Below are 18,071 nucleotides of genomic sequence, written 5' to 3'. Positions count from 1 at the left end.
CACTTAGCATATTAGGCTTTATTATATAGGATTTTTTGTTTGTATGCACATAAAGAAATACTGAAGAATACCAAGAAAAGTAATTATCTATATGGGGGAGGGGAGATGAATGGAGTGAACAAGATGAGACAAGACCCAGATTTCCCAATGTATATTATTTTGAATCGTGGGGATGTATTCAAGAAATAATTTTTAAAATGCATACATAGCCCTGGCCAGTCTAGCTCAGTTGATAGGGCACTGTTATTCCATGTACCAAAAGATTGCAGGTTTGATCCCAGGTCAGGGTGAGTGGTTGGGCGCATGTACAGGAGGCAACTGATTGATCTTTCACATTGATATTTCTCTCTCTCTCTCTCTCTCTCTCTCAAATCAGGTGAGAATTTTAAAAAAATACAAATAGGCAGGGTATCAAAAAAATATCTTCAATGTACTCTTTCTCACTAAGCAGCTGGAAGATGTGCTCCACCATAACAAAGAGGTAAACCAAGAAAGAAGCTACTGAAGCCAGAAAGCAACAACTCCAGAGAGAGGTCAATATAATTCCAGGATGATGCTGAAGGAAAATCCAGGATGACAGAGTAAAAAGCAATCAGTTCATATTGGAACAAAAAGATGGAATGCTCCAGCAAAAATTTTTAAAACAATAAAATGGATATGTTAGAAAAATTGACAGATTTAAACATTTTCACTTTTGTAGAAGACTTTAGAAATGAATTAACATTAGACACAAAGGAAGGAACATAGTAATTATTAACTTCAGGGAAAACAAAATCCATACATGAAAGGCAATTTAATTATAATGTATATATGGCTTAGCTGTGATTATATATAAAGTGGCCAAAAATAATGTTATGACTACACTGGGAGGATTGTGGTGTTGGTGGTAGATATTAATTATCAGCAATAAAACCATATTATTTGGAAATCTTAAGGTAAATGACTGAAGATATAGCTGAAAGAGAAAGTGGTGGTCTCTGGGGAGCAGAAACTAGGGTAGAAAGGAATGGGACCTAGCCTTATAAAAGTACTAGAGGCCCGATGCATGAAATTTGTGCATGGGTAGGGTCCCTAGGCCTGGCTGGCGATCAGGGCCAATCTGTGGGGCAACTGGCAGGATGATTGGGGGGGCCCCCTGCTGGCACCTGCCTTGGCTGGCCTGGCACTGCTGCCACTCACTTGCCGGCCTACCCCATCACCCCCCCCCCTCCCGTCACCAGTCACCTTCCTCTGGTCGCCTCCCTCTGTGGGGTGACCAGCAAGGCAACTGGGGGTCCCTGCTGGCACCTGCCTTAGCTGGCCTGGAGCCTGTGGGCTGGGGGCAGCTCCTGTGTTGAGCGTCTGCCCCCTGGTGGTCAGTGCACATCATAGTGACCGGTCATTCTGCCATTCGGTTGATTTGCACATTAGGCTTCTATTATATAGGACTGACTTTCTAAACTATGTTATGTTTTACTGTGATAAAAATGAAAATTTTCTTTTAAGAGATTTGGCAGCAATATTAAGAATGCTTAGCCCTGGCTGGTGTGACTCAGTTGGTTGGGCATCATCCCCTGCACAGAAAGGTTGCTGGCTCAATTCCTGGTCAGGGCACATGCCTGGCTTGTGGGGCTCAATCCCCAATAAGGGGCATGCAGGAGGCAGTCGATCTACATAGCACCATTTGAACTACAGCTAATCACCCTTTATTTCAGTGTTTTTATGGTAAAATGAATTGCGTTCTAAGCAGATAATGGCATATGTCCATGGTTTTCCTATTTCAAAGCATTTCAAGGACTTCAAAACCTTAGCCTTTTAACTCTCTATCAACACCAGAAAGTACTTCTCTACATCAACCATCCCTCAAGTTTTATAAAGTTAAGGAAAGGGTATATATATGCCTACACAAGGCTCCAAACTTGTTACTGCTCTCCATATGTTATTCAAAAGCTGAACATTGTCACGAGATGATAAAATGAGATGAGCTGGTTTTACTAACCTAATAAACGCGAATAAAAGCCAGCAAGATTAGTGGAATCTAATGAACAAAATAAACTAGCAAACAGAATAGAAACAGATTCATAGATACAGAAAACAGACTGACAGCTGTCAGAGGGGAGGGGGATTGGGGGGGCTGTGTGAAAAAGGAGAAGGACTTAAGCAAAAAACCACACACCAAAAATCAGACACAGACAACAGTATGGTGATTGCCAGAGGGAAAGGGGGATGTGGGAGGAGGAAGACAGCATTGGGGGATAAACGGTGATGGAGATTTTCTTTGGGTGCTAAGCGCATGATGCGGTATTATAGATGATGTTTTTTATACAACTGTACACTTGAAACCTGTATGGTTTTATTAATCAATGTCACCCTAATAAATTCAATAAAAAATAGTCACAATGTCTTCTACTTTTTAGTTCATACAATACTACTCTGAACACTGTGAGACATGCAGTTATAATAATTTCTCCTCACAATATTAAAAAAAAAACACAGATAAGAAAACAACACAGAAACACTAAAGGACTTGACTAAAGTGCAAGTGTAATAGCTGGGGTGAAAGTTCTCCTGATTCCCAATGCAGTGTTTATCCCATTACACCCTTCACAGTGAGTGTAAGTTCTCATTTTTATAGGACACATTTGGTACTTAATTAATAAATGACATTTTCATGTTAAACTCAGAACTAAGCCAACTTCTGAATATTTTGGCTGTTGTACCCCCCCCCCCACCCAAATTACTGATTTTCTTTCACAGTCACATAAATTGGAAAGTGATGGACTTCTTTAAATTACCTTATCAATATAAATTGTTGAAAAAAATAATTTCTTTTTTCTTTTTTCTTTTTTTAATATATTTTATTGATTTTTTACAGAGAGGAGGGAGAGAGATAGAGAGTTAGAAACATCAATGAGAAGGAAACATCGATTAGCTGCCTCCTGCACATCTCCTACTGGGGATGTGCCTGCAACCCAGGTACATGCCCTTGACCGGAATCGAACCTGGGACCTTTCAGTCCGCAGGCTGACGCTCTATCCACTGAGCCAAACCGGTTTCGGCAATAATTTCTTTTTTCTACTGTCACGGGCATAAAACCATGAATACACACACACACACACACACACACACACACACACACACACACACACACACAAAAGGCTAAGCGACCGGACAACTGGCAGGTAGGTATGATGCACTCTGACCACCAGGGGGCAGATGCTCAACGCAGGAACTGCCTAGTGACGGCAACTTTGCAGAGTGCTGTCTCGCACTCCAGGACCCCTGGGGGATGTCGGACTGCCATTTTGGCCCGATCCCTGCAGGCCAGGCCGAGGGACCCCATCTGCCAGAGGGACCCCACCTGCCGGAGGGACCCCACCCACTCTGCAGACACCCTTTGAGCCATGGCACCTCCCAGGTGCGGCTGTCTGGGGAGGGACCATGGGAGAGACCATGGGAGGTTGGCTCCAGGGTGTGTCTGGCTCAACTCCCCCAGTCCTGCCCCACAGGCCACCTTCTAATGAATGTCCTTTCAATGTGCACAAATCTGTGCACTGGGCCTTTAAAAAAAAAATATATATATATATACACACACACACATACACACACACAAATTTATAGAAAAGTTTCAAGTACACTAACTTTTCAAATACAAATAGCTTTTTCCTCTTAATATTTTGAGAAGAAGTTGCTGACCTGATGACCCATCACGTCTGAATACTTCAGTGTGTACTTCCTACAAAAAAGGACATTCTCCTATATAACTACAATACATGAATCTGGAAATTAACATTTATACTGTCTAATACTCAAACTACATTTGAATTTTGTTGATTAGCTTAATAATGTTATATCAGAAGCATCCAGTTCTAGCCCTGGCTAGTGTTGCTCAGTGGTTAGAGTGGTTGGCCTGAGCACCAAAGGGTCACAGGTTCAATTCCGGTCAAGGGCACTTGCAGGAGTGATGATGGCCCTAGTTGGGGTGCATGTGGAAGGCAACCTATTGATATGCCTCTCTCACATTGATGTTTTCCTCTCTCTCCTGTACCCTCTTTCTCTTCTACTTTCTCTCTCAAAATCAATGGAAAAAATATCCTCGGATGAGAATTAACAACAACAAAATGCTCAGGTTAGAGGTCCACAGGCTTGAACAAAAGTTCTATTGTCCGTGAGTGGGCAGGCAGAGATACAGACCTGACTGCTAAAATAAAACTCACGATTTAGTAAAATACTGCAGGAAATTTCCAAGAGGTTGTTGTGTTCTATAATATCTGGTAGGCCACCAAAACTTTCAGAATAAAGGGTCAATGATGGGATGAAATTAATTTAGATTTTGTTAAAAGCTAGTAAACTTATAAATAGAAACCATAATTTATAACAATTATAACAGTCACACAAAATAAGTAGAGCACTGCAGACAAACTTACTTTATCTACACAGTCATCAAAGAATGCCAGGCTTGCATCTTTATCACTGACAAAAGAACATTCCTCAATGAAGCGAATAAACATTTGTGTTTTGGTCATCATGTTATAGAATTTTTGATGTGATCGGTCTCGGCTTCTTAAGAAAGCTGTTCAACATAAATTTACGATGTCAGAATATCATTTGTAGATTCATAGAATTTTTAAGCTAGAAGGAACTTGATCAACCATGTCATCTGTACCCACCATTTTGCAGAAAAAGAAACTAAGATCCTGAAAGTAGAAGTGATCTGACAAAGACAGCAACAGGAAAGAAACTTGAATCAAGATCTTTCAAATCCTCAACCAAAACTGTCTCTGTTGTCCCCTCACTACCTTGAAGATTACACATAAACTAGTAAATGTGAAAGCATCTTAAAATTGCAATTTACTCCCTCCTTTATGTGTTGCATGATATGTGCATGTGGCTCATGCTCTCTCCATATACATAGTTTTTTTAAAGCAGTAGTTACATCACCTCTAGTATTCATTTATGCTTGTGTCAATACTTACTGTAACAGAGTAAAAGTTTATTTTCTGATTTCACACTCCACCTCATTCACTCAATTACACAACACGGGTTTTCTTTTGGGCCCATGAACTCAAACTATTTCCAATCTCAGGGACTTTGCATTAACTGTTCTCTCTGCCTAAAACACTGTTCTATTTTCCCTTTGCCTAATTTCTACTCCTCCTTTTAAACATGGCTCATGTGCGAATTCCTCACAAGGGCCTTCTGTGACCTAAAGTTGTGAACTGAAGTGTTCAATCATATTATTTTCAAACTAGAGGCCCGGTGCACGAAATTCGTACAAGGGGCTCGGCCCTCACAGCCCTGGCAGCTTGCCTTGGCCCTCGCAGCCCCGGCTTTATCCGAAAGGTCATCTGGAAGTTCATTTGGCTGTCCTGGAAGGTCGTTTAGCATATTATGCCTTTATTATTATAGATTATTTTTTTCACTATAAGCTCTATGGAAGAACTGACCATGTTTCTCTCTTCTTTTCCTTTTATGTGTGTGACCCTGTATCTTTTGCATACCACTATATACCCAAAGCCTATCATTTGGAGGCACTCAATATACACTGAGTGGCCAGATTATTATGACCGGCCAGATTATTATGATCACGCCATCAATACAATGAAGTGAATTAGTTATGCAAATAATAATAATAAAACCTTGAGAGTATTTGCTTAGGAAGTTTTCAATATTCAGTATTTTTGGAAGTGTCAATGAAGTACTGATGGGGTGGTCATAATAATCTGGCCAGTCATAATAATCTGGCCACTCAGTGTATGTTTATTAAATAAATTTATCTTTTAAATGTTAAATACCACAGAAGAAAGTAAATACACATTATGATACAAATGCATTCCAGGGTTTCCCAACATTTTTTTTTCACTTTGTGGCATGAACAGAAAATATTTGTAAAGCATACTGAAGCTGCTCAAGCCTAGAGGTGATCATCACAGGCCACTCGGCATGTCCAACATTGTCTGGCTCCCCTGAAAGCTAAAAGCATCAACATCAACACAACTGTGACACAAGTGCAATAGTATATGTTTAGAAATTTCTGTACTTTTCAAATAGTTCTTCATGCATACTTTGCCAATGGGATTATATTGAATGTTCCTGAAAAATAACTGGTCCTATGGAAATGATTACCAACAGAGTTGCTATTCACATACTCTCAAAATAGTTATATATTTTGATAAATAGAAGCTATTAACCCAGAAAGCAATTAAATCACACGATGTTAAGCTCAATAATATGACAACTGTAAAACTATGCACTCACTCACCTTGTAGGGCAAAAAGAGAGCTTGCATCTGTGGCTGTCTCAGATGGGGCTTGTGTTATTGGTGTTAAGTATGATCTATAACCTTTTAAAATAGAGGCCATGAAACACAAAAATGCCTCTTGGATTTCCAAATCTATCATATGTAACCTCTTTCCAGAATTAAAATCATAGTCATTCATTGCTAAGTCCATTAGTCCATCATCTCTTGGTCTCTGCTGCACTGTGAAGAAATAGTTTTAGTGTTTCTCCAAATAGTCAAAACGAATGTTAATAGTTGTATTATTGTCAATATAAATTTGTTGCATATGTATGTCAAGTCATTATGCTACACACCTTAAACTTACATAGATCTGTATGTCAATTATATCTCAATAAAATTGAAAGAAAAAAATAAACATTTGTTGTGTTTTCAGAAGGGCTCAAGCTAACTCAACCTTTGTTTATATATAACTTCATAATATGTAAATCCTAGAAAAGCTTGCCACATAATTTTTTTAGGCTGTGCTGAGTACATTTTATCCAAATTAAACACAAAATAGCTGGCCGGTGTGACTTAGTGGTTGAATGTCAACCTATGAACCAGGAGGTGACTGATTTGCAGTCAGGGCACATGCTTAGGTTGTAGGCTCGATCTCTAGTAGGGGGCATGTAGGAGGCAGCTAATCAATGATTCTCTCTCATCATTGATATTTCTATCTCCCTCTCCCTTCATCTCTGGAATCAATTAAATATAGATATAGATATAGATATAGATATAGATATAGATATAGATATAGATATAGATATAGATATATAGATATAGATATATATTTAAAAATTGAACACAAAATAATCCCTTTTTATCTGACTACCACCAGAAAAAATGTTCTGCCGGGGTCCAACCCCAGCAGGTCCAGGGGTCCCCAAAGGCGTGGACGGAGTCAGCGAAGAAGGAAGGACACGGAGACAGTGTTCAGTTGATCAGCAGCCTAGCCAGGATCTCCAGCCAGGATCTCCAGCCAAGTTCTGGTCTGGATCTCCAGAGAGGTTCTGCTTAGGATCTGCAGCCAGGTTCTGTAGCCATGTTCCCTCGCTAGGTTCTCCAGCCAGGTTCTGTCTGAGATCTCCAGCCAGGTTCGGTCACCAGGTTCTAGTCAGGTTCTCTTGCCATGTTCTATAGTCAGGTTCAGTCCAGGATCTTTTGCCATGTTCTCTCCAGCGAAGTTCTTCTGTCTCCAGGCTCCATGTAGGTTCTGTCTTCTGAATTCTGTCTCTTGCTGTCTTGTTGCATCTGTATTTATACCAGTTGATTCCAATCCTATCAATCTCTATTCCAAAGGTTAGGGCGTTTCTTATCTCCATTCCAGGGAGTAAAGATTATGTAGCTTAAGCATGATTGTTCGTAGTTAAAATGATTAATACCCGCCTGGCACTTAGTTAAGAGGTTTTATTCCCTCCCTAACTTCAGGGGAAAATCCCTACCTGGGGAAACAACCTTTCTCGGAGAGGTGACCTTGGTTAAAACACAGCGCCAAGAAGGTGAGCAAACATATTAAGAACCGTATGCCATATATGCCAGGTCCCTTGAAACAGCAAGGATGGACCGGCTCCCGGCAATGTTCATGTTATAAAATAAGTATATGTAGGTTAATAAATGAAGATCATAACAACCATAGCAATGGGACATGGGGTTAAATGCAATAGTCCTTCCTTTCCTCTTTTGTTTCTTTTAAATATAAGTATGTATAGGAGGAACGTTCTGGGATTAAAATGTGAAAATCAGCTCTTACTCTTTCTGAACAATTCAATGCTAAAGCCATTAGGTAGTAAAAAAATAACTTTAAAGTAGAGAAGAAGCTTGGTAGACACCACATAATCAAGTGATCAAAGGGAACATATTAATCAATAATGGGACAAATTGATATAGTGCTCAATCTGATAAGGATACTATGCAAGGAACTCAGTGTCACTTCTGCAATATTTCTGTCAAAGTTGCATGATCTGTATTTATCATGAGGACATTCAGACAAACCCATATCATGGACCATTCTACAATAGTAAGTATAATCTTCAAAAGTGTCAAGAAAATGAAGACAAAATTGATGAACTGTTTAGAGAAAAGGATACAAAAGAGACCTGAGACTAAATACAACATCTGATATGCAAATGGATTCTTTTGCTATAAAGAACATTACATATTATGATAACTAGCAAAACTCAAATCAGGTCTGAGGATAAGGATGGCAGTAACTTTGAATGTTAATTTCCTGATTTTCATGGTTATATGGTTGTATTGTAGTGCTATAGGAGAATGTACTTGTTGGTAGGAATACATTCCATTTGGAGGTGATGGGACATCTATTCTCCAAGGGTCAGGAGAAAAAAGTTCGTGATTGCTTAAAACTTTAAAAACTTTTTAAAATATGAGAAATAAATCATCTTAGCAAGTTTTTTCAAGTTCTTATTGTCTAAAAATGTAAAAGTATTAGAAAGAATGTAGGCATTGGAACAGAAGGTTTTAATCATTAGCTTCAACTGAATGATTCCTAAGAACGTACTTTTTACCTCTCAACCTTACTATCCTCACCTCATAGTTGCAAAGATAAAAGAATGTATGTGAAAGTACTCTGAAGCTAGAAAATGTTATACAATCCTGAACTGTCAGTATTGTTTAAAAGTCTGTAGTTTTAAGCTTAAAATTCTGTCCTTCAATAGAGCTAAATGAACTATTTCATTGATTTTAATAATATTTAAATATTGCTAAATATTCACTGCTGGACTTCTCAGTTATTCAAAGGAAGTGCATTACTTTTAGAAAGCAATTAACTAGGTAATTTAAATAAAATTCCATACACAATTTACTTGTTTCATAAGATAAAATTTTATTCAATTGATGTTATTTTTTAAATATCCCAATATTTATGAATCACATCCAAAATATCTACTTTTTTTTTAAAAATATATTTTATTGATTTTTTACAGAGAGGAAGGGAGAGAGATAGAGTTAGAAACATCGATGAGAGAGAAACATCGATCAGCTGCCTCCTGCACATCTCCCACTGGGGATGTGCCCGCAACCCAGGTACATGCCCTTGACCGGAATCGAACCTGGGACCCTTCAGTCCGCAGGCCAACGCTCTATCCACTGAGCCAAACCGGTTTTGGCCAAAATATCTACTTATTGTGAGGTTTACTTTGTAAACATTGTCTTTCGCCCTAGCTGGTTTGGCTCAGGGGATAGAGCATTGGCCTGCAGACTGAAGGGTCCCAGGTTTAATTCCTGTCTAGGGCACATGCCTAGGTTGTAGGCTTGGTCCCCAGCAGGGGGCATGCAGGAGGCAGCCGACCAATGATTCTCTCTCATCATTGATGTTTCTATAACTCTCTTCATCTCCCTTCCACTTTGAAATCAATAAAAATATACTTTAAAAACAAAACAAAACATTGTTTTTCATGTCCTCTTCCAAGTATACTACAGGATATAAACCATTTCCTATGCTTATATTTCACCTACTACATAAATGAGAACCTCAAATATCGCTACACAATTACTGACCATTTTTCATACAGTAAGTATTAAATTAAGGGCCCTGAATAGACCGTTGTTATAAAATACCAAGAGGATTAGATAAATGAAGATGTCATTCTTTTTAGTAATTCTGGATCACTGTCAAGATATTCTTACATAGCTTTTTACTGAAATATTCCATAGTCTAATCAATTTTCATTTTGATTAATTTCCTAATGCTTGCAGCAAGTTTCTATTTTCAAATCATTTGAAGAAAGCACAGTAGGTGAAAAACATAAGACCTAGCTCTCACCCTATTGGAAATTAGCATTTTCTAATGTAACTGAAACCACTTCATATATTCAAAACTAACTTTCTATTCCATGTATGAAGAAAATATACAAGTGGAAATGCTTATTTTTTCCATGGTGTTTCAGTAACAGTAAAATTAAAGAAAACAACCAGTTTAACCTCTTTTTGAATTTTATTATTCTAAAATGGTTCTATAAAAATGTGATATCAAAAATAAATCTCCCATTTAGCTTCTAACAAATTTTGCCTATATGCTCATTTGCCTTTAAGAGTGTAAAAATACTTTCCTTTAGATAAACTTTTTATAAGTACAGCAAAGTAACTGGAGTTCTTTTCTCAGATTAAATTACTTCCTTTAATTAAGTTAGACACTTACATTTTGCCAATTGCTGGTACAAATTATTCAGTGTGTTCATCAGATTTTTACATGGCTTCTTTGGAAGTATCTTCCAGGCTACATTTTTCTTGTCACCAGTTCTGAGATTAAATGGCAAAAATAATACATTTGTTAGATGAACCTTTTTTTGAGGAAAAGGGGAAATATATACTTAATTATGTAAAAAAGGAAAAAGAGCCGAAACCGGTTTGGCTCAGTGGATAGAGCATCTGAAGGGTCCCGGGTTCAATTCCGGTCAGGGGCATGTGCCTGGGTTGCGGGCATATCCCCAGTGGGAGATGTGCAGGAGGCAGCTGATGGATGTTTCTCTCTCATCGATGTTTCTAACTCTCTATCTCTCTCCCTTCTTCTCTGTAAAAAATCAATAAAATATATTTAAAAAAAGAAAAAAAAAGGAAAAAGAGAAAACACGTTGAACAAAAAAGAAAACACTAACAAAATATTCTAGTGAATAGGAGAAAAATATTACTGGGGTAAATTGGAATGTTGAATATTAAAAAGTAATTTATATGAGGGTGAAACCTTGCATTAAATATAGCTCAAATATTTGTAATTATATTGGTATTGAGTACATTGCATTGGAATCATGCCAATCACTACCAAATTTAACGTGGTGGTCATTACTCTTAAACTCCATTTAAGAGTCTTTAGACACCTAAATACTGGGAAAATCCTACTATGTGGATTTTGTTGTTGTTGTTATAGATTAGAAAACTTCCAATGAGCTTATCAAAATACTTTGTCATATTTAAATACTGTTTCTTAGTTTCCCAAAAGAAAAATTATTTTTGTTTCCTTCAGAAAAGAAATAATCTATAATATTAACTTAATCAAATAAACTAGAACATTCCAAAATACTTTTAAACTATAAAAGAGGATATGTGTCTGGAAGTGGTATCTTTAGAAAAAACAAAACAAAAAACCCCCCTGAAAGTGGTATCTTTGTTTCTAAGACAAACTTCTATAATCTCCTTTAGTACCACTATGACAATACAGTTGTTGCTCTTTAAACTACATATGGGGTAGGAGTAAAACAACAGCATGGTGATAAAACACCATAAAGGTTTTGGACTTAACTATAACTTTGTTTATTCCATTCTTTATTAAATATTTTTTATTTCAATAGCAATGAATACTCATTTTAGAAAACTTGAAAAATGTACAGAAAAAGGAGAAGAAAAGTACATCACTATGTTTTAACCACCAAAGACAACGATATAGCACAGGTGTGCAGTGAAACTTGCTGAACTTTTTTTTTTTTCAATGTTCCCTAAACTTCCCACAGAACCAAAGGACAAACTAAACGAAGAAAAAAGAGTGGATGGGAAAGCTTAAGCAGACGAAGAACAACTAACTGACTTGGAATCTATCCTATCTTTCTGCAAATGGGAATAAAAATATAGATAGGGCAAGGTCAAATTGCAGGTGTCCTGCTGTGAAGATTTCATTTCATTTATAATGTGACCAAGAGCATAAAATCCTACATTACAGTGAGAACACAACGTAGTAACACTATTTACATTATTTTCTTGATAAAACTTTGCAACACAGTCTTCTCACGGTGTCTTATCATTCACTGTATGCATGCCTGCCTTAGACTAGATTATGAGCAACTTAAGAAAAGGGAGTGTACTTGGTTTACCTTTTTATTCCCAATGCCTAGCAAAAAAAGTATTCAAGATGTAGCATAAATGAATGAAAAATATGTTATTTCATTACATCTAATTATTTACATCAAAAAAATAATTTTCTTCTCTAACTCTTGATATCTTCACTTTAAAACTTGGCTGAGTAGGACAGGTTAATTTAGTATCTGAAATTGGATCTATGATAGCCTTCTGCATTTGCATTCATAGTAACCTCATTTACAAGGTAACTATTACATAAATAGCCAATAATTAGTGATAAGATGTATTGGTTTGGAGTCAGACAGTGATGGTTTCAAAAATGCAGCTCTGGCAGTTTAAGTTATGTGCCTTTTGATAAATTACTTAAAAATCTAAGCTTTGGTTTTCTTCTGTCACAGGGTTAATAAAAACTACCTCACAAAATAAAGAGAATAATATGAGACAACTAAGGCTATGCATACAGCTTTATGACTAGCACATATAAGTTTCTAATTTCCCTTTCTTCAGAAATTTCTTGACATTAATAATATACTCTGTATTATATGTACCTAAGAGTCAGAGAGGGAAAAGGAAACCAAAAATTCCATACTCAGAATTTGTTTTTCTTTCAAATTTCAGGTTGAGGCTTCAGAAATTCTGGATGAAGGAAGGTAAAAAACTGTTAGCTTACTAGTTTAGTCCCCCCTTAGGTTTGTAAGGATGATAATATCAAGAAGGAAGAATACTAATGAATGCAAAAGACTCATGTTTTGTTGATTCTTTAATTCATTAGTGATCAAAACAGAAAGATAAAATAATAATTAAAAATTCTCTTATCCCTGGCTGATGTGGCTCAGTTGGTTGGTGCATCTTCCCATGCACCAAAAGGTTGCTGGTTCAATTCCCGATCAGGGTCCATATATAGGTCAGAGCACGTTCAGGAGACAACCAACTTATGTTTCTCTCTCACATCGACATTTCTCTCTCTCTCTCTCTCTCTCTCTCTCTCTCTCTCTCTCTCTCTCTCTCTCTCTCCCCCTCCCTTCTGCTCTCTCTAAAATCAATCCTCAGGTGAGGATTAAAAAAATTCTTCTAACAAATTGAGGGAAAGTATAAAAAGAGGGAAATGTAATTTATCACCGAAATAAACCTAGTATATACTCATTTACCGTCCTTAATTTCAATTTTTAAAAACACTGTCATGTAACATTAACAAATGGCAAAGAAAAGAGATACTACTTTAATATTTAAAGAGTTAAAAATTCCAGGTAAAGAATTAAATATTCCTAGTAAATAATCTTTGACTCTATTGGTCCCATACATAAAATGGCTTTTACACACCAAGTACATCCTATATTTTCTTGGTTAGGCTTTCTCTGAATAAAAGCTTTTTGACAGCAGACATGTTTTATACTAGAAAATTTTTTTTTGCTAAACTTTTCTGATGATTTAGGTATTTGAAGTTTTGACATAAGACAAAATTAGAATTAATGTAAGATTTCAAGATTAAATTAAAAAGCTTTAATATAACACATGCATATTTTAAAATGAAGAAAAACCTATTTCACATACACATGAGTTATAAAAGGCATACTAGCTATTGGCTTTGATGATACTAGTTATTTTAAGCATGTCCTGTGGATTCAATGTGGTCACTGCATCAATTTCCTTTTTCCTAAATAGCATAAGTATGATTAAACTGAAAATAAGGGATCTAAGAGAAACACTTAATTATTAAAAAGCTACAAATATACAGCTCCAGTAGTACAACTTAAATATTATTCCAATAAAAGAGAGAAGCTTATAAAATCCTTACACTCCTAGGATATAAGGGTAAAATAAAGTATAATTTAAAAGTGATTTAATGACAGAGGGGTGGGGGCTAGGAGGACTAGATAAAGGAAGGTAAAGGGACCAGCTGAAGAATATATACACATAGCCTATGGACACAGACAATAGTGTGATGAAGATCAAAGGAGGGGGCGGGGTGGGCTGGGTGAAGGCGGACAAAAAGGGGGGAAATAGGGGACATCTGCAATAGCGTCAACAATAAAATTTTTTTTAAGTTATTTAAAAATTTAAAAATATTACATTAATTTTGATATGAATTATCAGTATTCTAAATAATATTATACTATGCTAGGAATAGGATTGAAATACTAGTCAAGGAATAGTATTTCAATTCAATTTGTTTCACCCATACCCATTTGACTAAAGGGAAATACATTTTTTTCTATTTCTAACTTCAATTTCCCTTCTGCTAAATTTCTAGGTAAGCATAAGATTATAATGTTTCTTAAATATTTAAAAAGCTAAGGGTGAAAGGTACATTTTCTTTCCAATAAGACCTTCTCCAATGCCCTAAATCTATCCCACTGAATATAGTAAGAGCTGATTCAAAGATGGTAATAATCCTAAACACAAAAACAATATATCTGAAGGGAAATTCTAATAAGCATTCATAAAATAAACAATTACACACATAGACTATGAAGTAAAATTAGTGGGTGTAGAATCAGTAAAATGTACTTACTGAGAAATGGTGTTGGTATCTAGATCAACACAACTAACATCTGGTGGTGGGTCATAGAGATCAAAGTATCTTGAATCAATTCCTACTATGAATGGACATGGTGCACTCAGGACATCGGCTAAAGCCAGTGGGCAGAGAGGAACATATGGGCATGGCCAGTGGAAAGGGAATATCATCTTGGATAAACAAAAGATTGAAGAATATTTAGCTGTTTGACATTGAAGCATAATTTATCAGCAAGCACAAAAAATTATATTTTAAATATTTAGACTTAAAGTCTAATGCTTGAAAATGAATTAAATAATTGTAACTAGTGTCAATGGTGAGAAAATTTAAATTATTTTCACAACATAAAAAATCATTACACTTTGAGTTAAAATAGCTTTAAATCACATATTTTCAAAATAAGAAACTGTGATACTCACAGACACTAATGCTTCTGTCACACTAGTAAGCACTGAAGGCCGTAAGGAATGGATGAGAATCTTATGTTCGGTTACTGCAAACACCAGTAGTGTCACAGCATTTTCAGGGCCTAAATTCTGAAGTAGTGTTGAAAACTTACCACCACTGTCAAGCCAAACAAAAATATATAATTAATAAAATAAAGATCCAATAGCCTCATTACACAAAATAATGAAAAAAATTCATGATTAGGGTAGAATTTTGTATTATATATTCAACTTTAAATGTGATTGCTGATCTTATGTAGGGAAAACTGCATCAGAAACACACTATGAAAACAATGACGTTTTATGAAGTTTCAAACTCATTGAATTCTTCTGCATTGTATTCATTATGGAAAATGAAAAATTATCTGTTTTATTTTATATATGAAGATCTACCATGTAGATAATGTCCAAATAAAGAATTTAATTTATAACAAGTATGCTTTGATTGAAAGCAAATCCTTCAATGAAAGTTTTGGCTCGTCTCCCACTATAATAGTAAAAAACAAAACAAAAAAAAACTACATGACTTACAGGCCCACCTCCCATATTATTACAAATAATCTTTCATATTGCAATAATAATAGTAATATGAAATCAAGAGCTATCAAGTAATGATATAAATACAAAGCAAATTCATAACCAAAACTTAGACACCTAAGAGGTTGAGCATAGACCTATGAACCAGGACATTATGGTTTGATTCCCAGTCAGGGCACATGCCTGGGTTGCTGGCTAGATCCCATGTGCGGGTTGTGCAGGGGGCAGCCGATCAATGATTCTCTCTCATCACTGCTGCTTCTATCCCTCTCTCCCTCTCCCTTCCTCTCTGAAAGCAATAAAAATATATATTTTTAAAAAAACCACTTATACATCTGTATAGTAACAAAATGCTGACAAATAACTCTGTAAGCCAACCAGTGTTTTGTCTATATAATCTATAATAACAAAAGCGTAGTATCTATAATAATAAAAGCTTAATATGCTAATTAGACTGGACATCCTTCCAGACGAAGCTGGGGCTGCAAAGGAAGCCCGGGCCCCAGGTGCCTGCTGGCAGCCAGAGGGAAGCTGGTGACGGCAGCCGGGGAAGGAAGGCCTACTCTTGCATGAATTTCGTGCATTGGGCCTCTAGTGCTAAATAATTGGCTTCACTGGATTTTTTTTAAATAAAGCAAAATTAGTAACAAAAGTCTCTTGGAGAAATGAAAACATATGTCCACAAAAATCTTGTGCATGTTCACAGCAGCATTATTCACATTAGCCAAAAAGTCTATCATGCCGAAACCGGTTTGGCTCAGTGGATAGAGCGTCGGCCTGCGGACTGAAAGGTCCCGGGTTCGATTCCGGTCAGGGGCATGTACCTGGGTTGCGGGCACATCCCCAGTAGGAAATGTGCAGAAGGCAGCTGATCGATGTTTCTCTCTCATTGATGTTTCTGGCTCTCTATCTCTCTCCCTTCCTCTCTGTAAAAAATCATTAAAATATATTATAAAAAAAAAAGTCTATCAACTGATGAATGGGTAAATAAAATGTAGTATGTTCATATACTGAAATATCTGTTGGAACTAAAAAGAAATGAAGTACTGATACACACTACATCATGGATGAACCTTGGAAACATTATGCTAAGTGAAAGAAACTAAACACAAAAGGTCAAATATTATATGATTCCATTTATATGAAATGTTCAGAATAGGCAAGTCTGTAGAGACAGAAACAGATTAACTGTTGCCAAGGGTTGGGGAGGTGCGTGTGTTTGCGTGTGTAAGGATGGGAGAAATAGGGAAGGTAAACTGCTAAAGCATACAGGGCTTCTTTGCAGAGTGATTAAAATGTTCTAAAATTGATTATAGTGACAGTTGCAGAACTCTGTGAATATAACCAGTAGATTGTACAGTTTAATTGAGTGAATTGTATAATATGTGAAATATATACCAAAAAAGCTGTTAGCAAAAAAAAAAAAGTCCTTGGGTAATTTAGAATCATTTTAATATAGCCTTAGTATTTCTAGTTTATTTTTGGCTTAAACAACGGTTAAGAAAACACTGATCACTCTGGACCAAGACCTAGTGATGAAATAATCTGCAATTTTTACAAAATTAATGTCAAAGATGGCACCTAGTCTCCCTTAGATGTGTGCCACAAAATAATTATACTGTAGCTATTTCTCTGCAAGAAAAATTATACAGCTAATTAAATTTCAAGAAATGATATCACAGAAAAATTATATTTCATAATTTCTCTTTTTAAGGTGATGAAATACATTGTTCTACCCCATGGTTTAATATTTATACGTATCTTTTTATTTTGAGATTAAATGGAAAGTTAATTACATTGGATATTCTTCAGAGAATATTTAAAGCTAAAAATACTTGTTTTCATAATCTACATACATATGTACCTATTTATGTAATAGTGCTTAACAAACGGATACACAAAATACCAAACACTACCTCGAAAGTCTTTCTTTTTTTAAGAATGTTAAACTAAATATTAAGTAAATGGAATTTAGATAAAAAAAACAGTTAAATGAAAATATTTACATCAACATTTGAAATTTTACTTAGGAAAGAGAGAAAATATTTGAATATTATTTGAGCTACCACTAGATTTAGAGAAATAAACAGAAATGAAGTTTTACTTGCCTTAGTGGAAGAGGTGAAGAAACAGGCTGACTGAGGATCAGACTATCATGTGGTGATAACTGGAAGAAGATTTAAAATAAAGTATTTGAAATATAAAGATAAACTTTAAACACAACTTTCTGGTAAAAACATATAGATTAATGATGATGAAGTTTCAATATATTCATTCATCAGTATAATCACTTACTAAGATCCTGAAAATATGTCCTAATTACTGACCTCTTCTGACTACTAATTCTTCCATTCTAAACCCTGTATCTTTTCTTCTGTTCTTCAATGTTTCCCTAATGCCATTTTAACAAATCTGTATTGAAAGACTAAATTATTAATTTAATACCATAAAACCAGAGTTAGCAAATCTATGGCCTCCAGGGCAAATCCAAAGGCTACCTGTTTTT

At 35.9% G+C, this 18,071-nt stretch overlaps 1 protein-coding gene across 14 annotated transcripts in view; it reads right to left on the bottom strand.

Moving 5' to 3' along the window:
* DENND4A (DENN domain containing 4A) overlaps positions 1-18,071 on the bottom strand; it is a 112,204-nt gene that overhangs the window by 30,554 nt on the left and 63,579 nt on the right. For 12 of the 14 annotated variants that reach the window (XM_059698065.1, XM_059698003.1, XM_059698028.1 and 9 more), the window contains 6 exons: positions 17,674-17,732; positions 15,002-15,146; positions 14,577-14,752; positions 10,416-10,516; positions 6,242-6,460; positions 4,407-4,552 (listed from right to left, as the gene is read on the bottom strand). In XM_059698065.1, coding sequence (XP_059554048.1) covers positions 4,407-4,552; positions 6,242-6,460; positions 10,416-10,516; positions 14,577-14,752; positions 15,002-15,146; positions 17,674-17,732 — 846 coding nt within the window. Of the gene's footprint in view, positions 1-4,196; positions 4,268-4,406; positions 4,553-6,241; positions 6,461-10,415; positions 10,517-14,576; positions 14,753-15,001; positions 15,147-17,673; positions 17,733-18,071 lie in introns of those variants that run through there. The other 2 variants (XM_059698131.1, XM_059698110.1) reach the window with 2 other exon arrangements.

The sequence above is a fragment of the Myotis daubentonii genome, chromosome 1, assembly GCF_963259705.1.
Source record: "Myotis daubentonii chromosome 1, mMyoDau2.1, whole genome shotgun sequence".
NCBI classification, from domain to species: Eukaryota; Metazoa; Chordata; class Mammalia; order Chiroptera; family Vespertilionidae; genus Myotis; species Myotis daubentonii.
The sequence above is the reverse complement of the archived record's forward strand: the minus strand, read 5'-3'. Positions and strand labels throughout refer to the sequence as shown.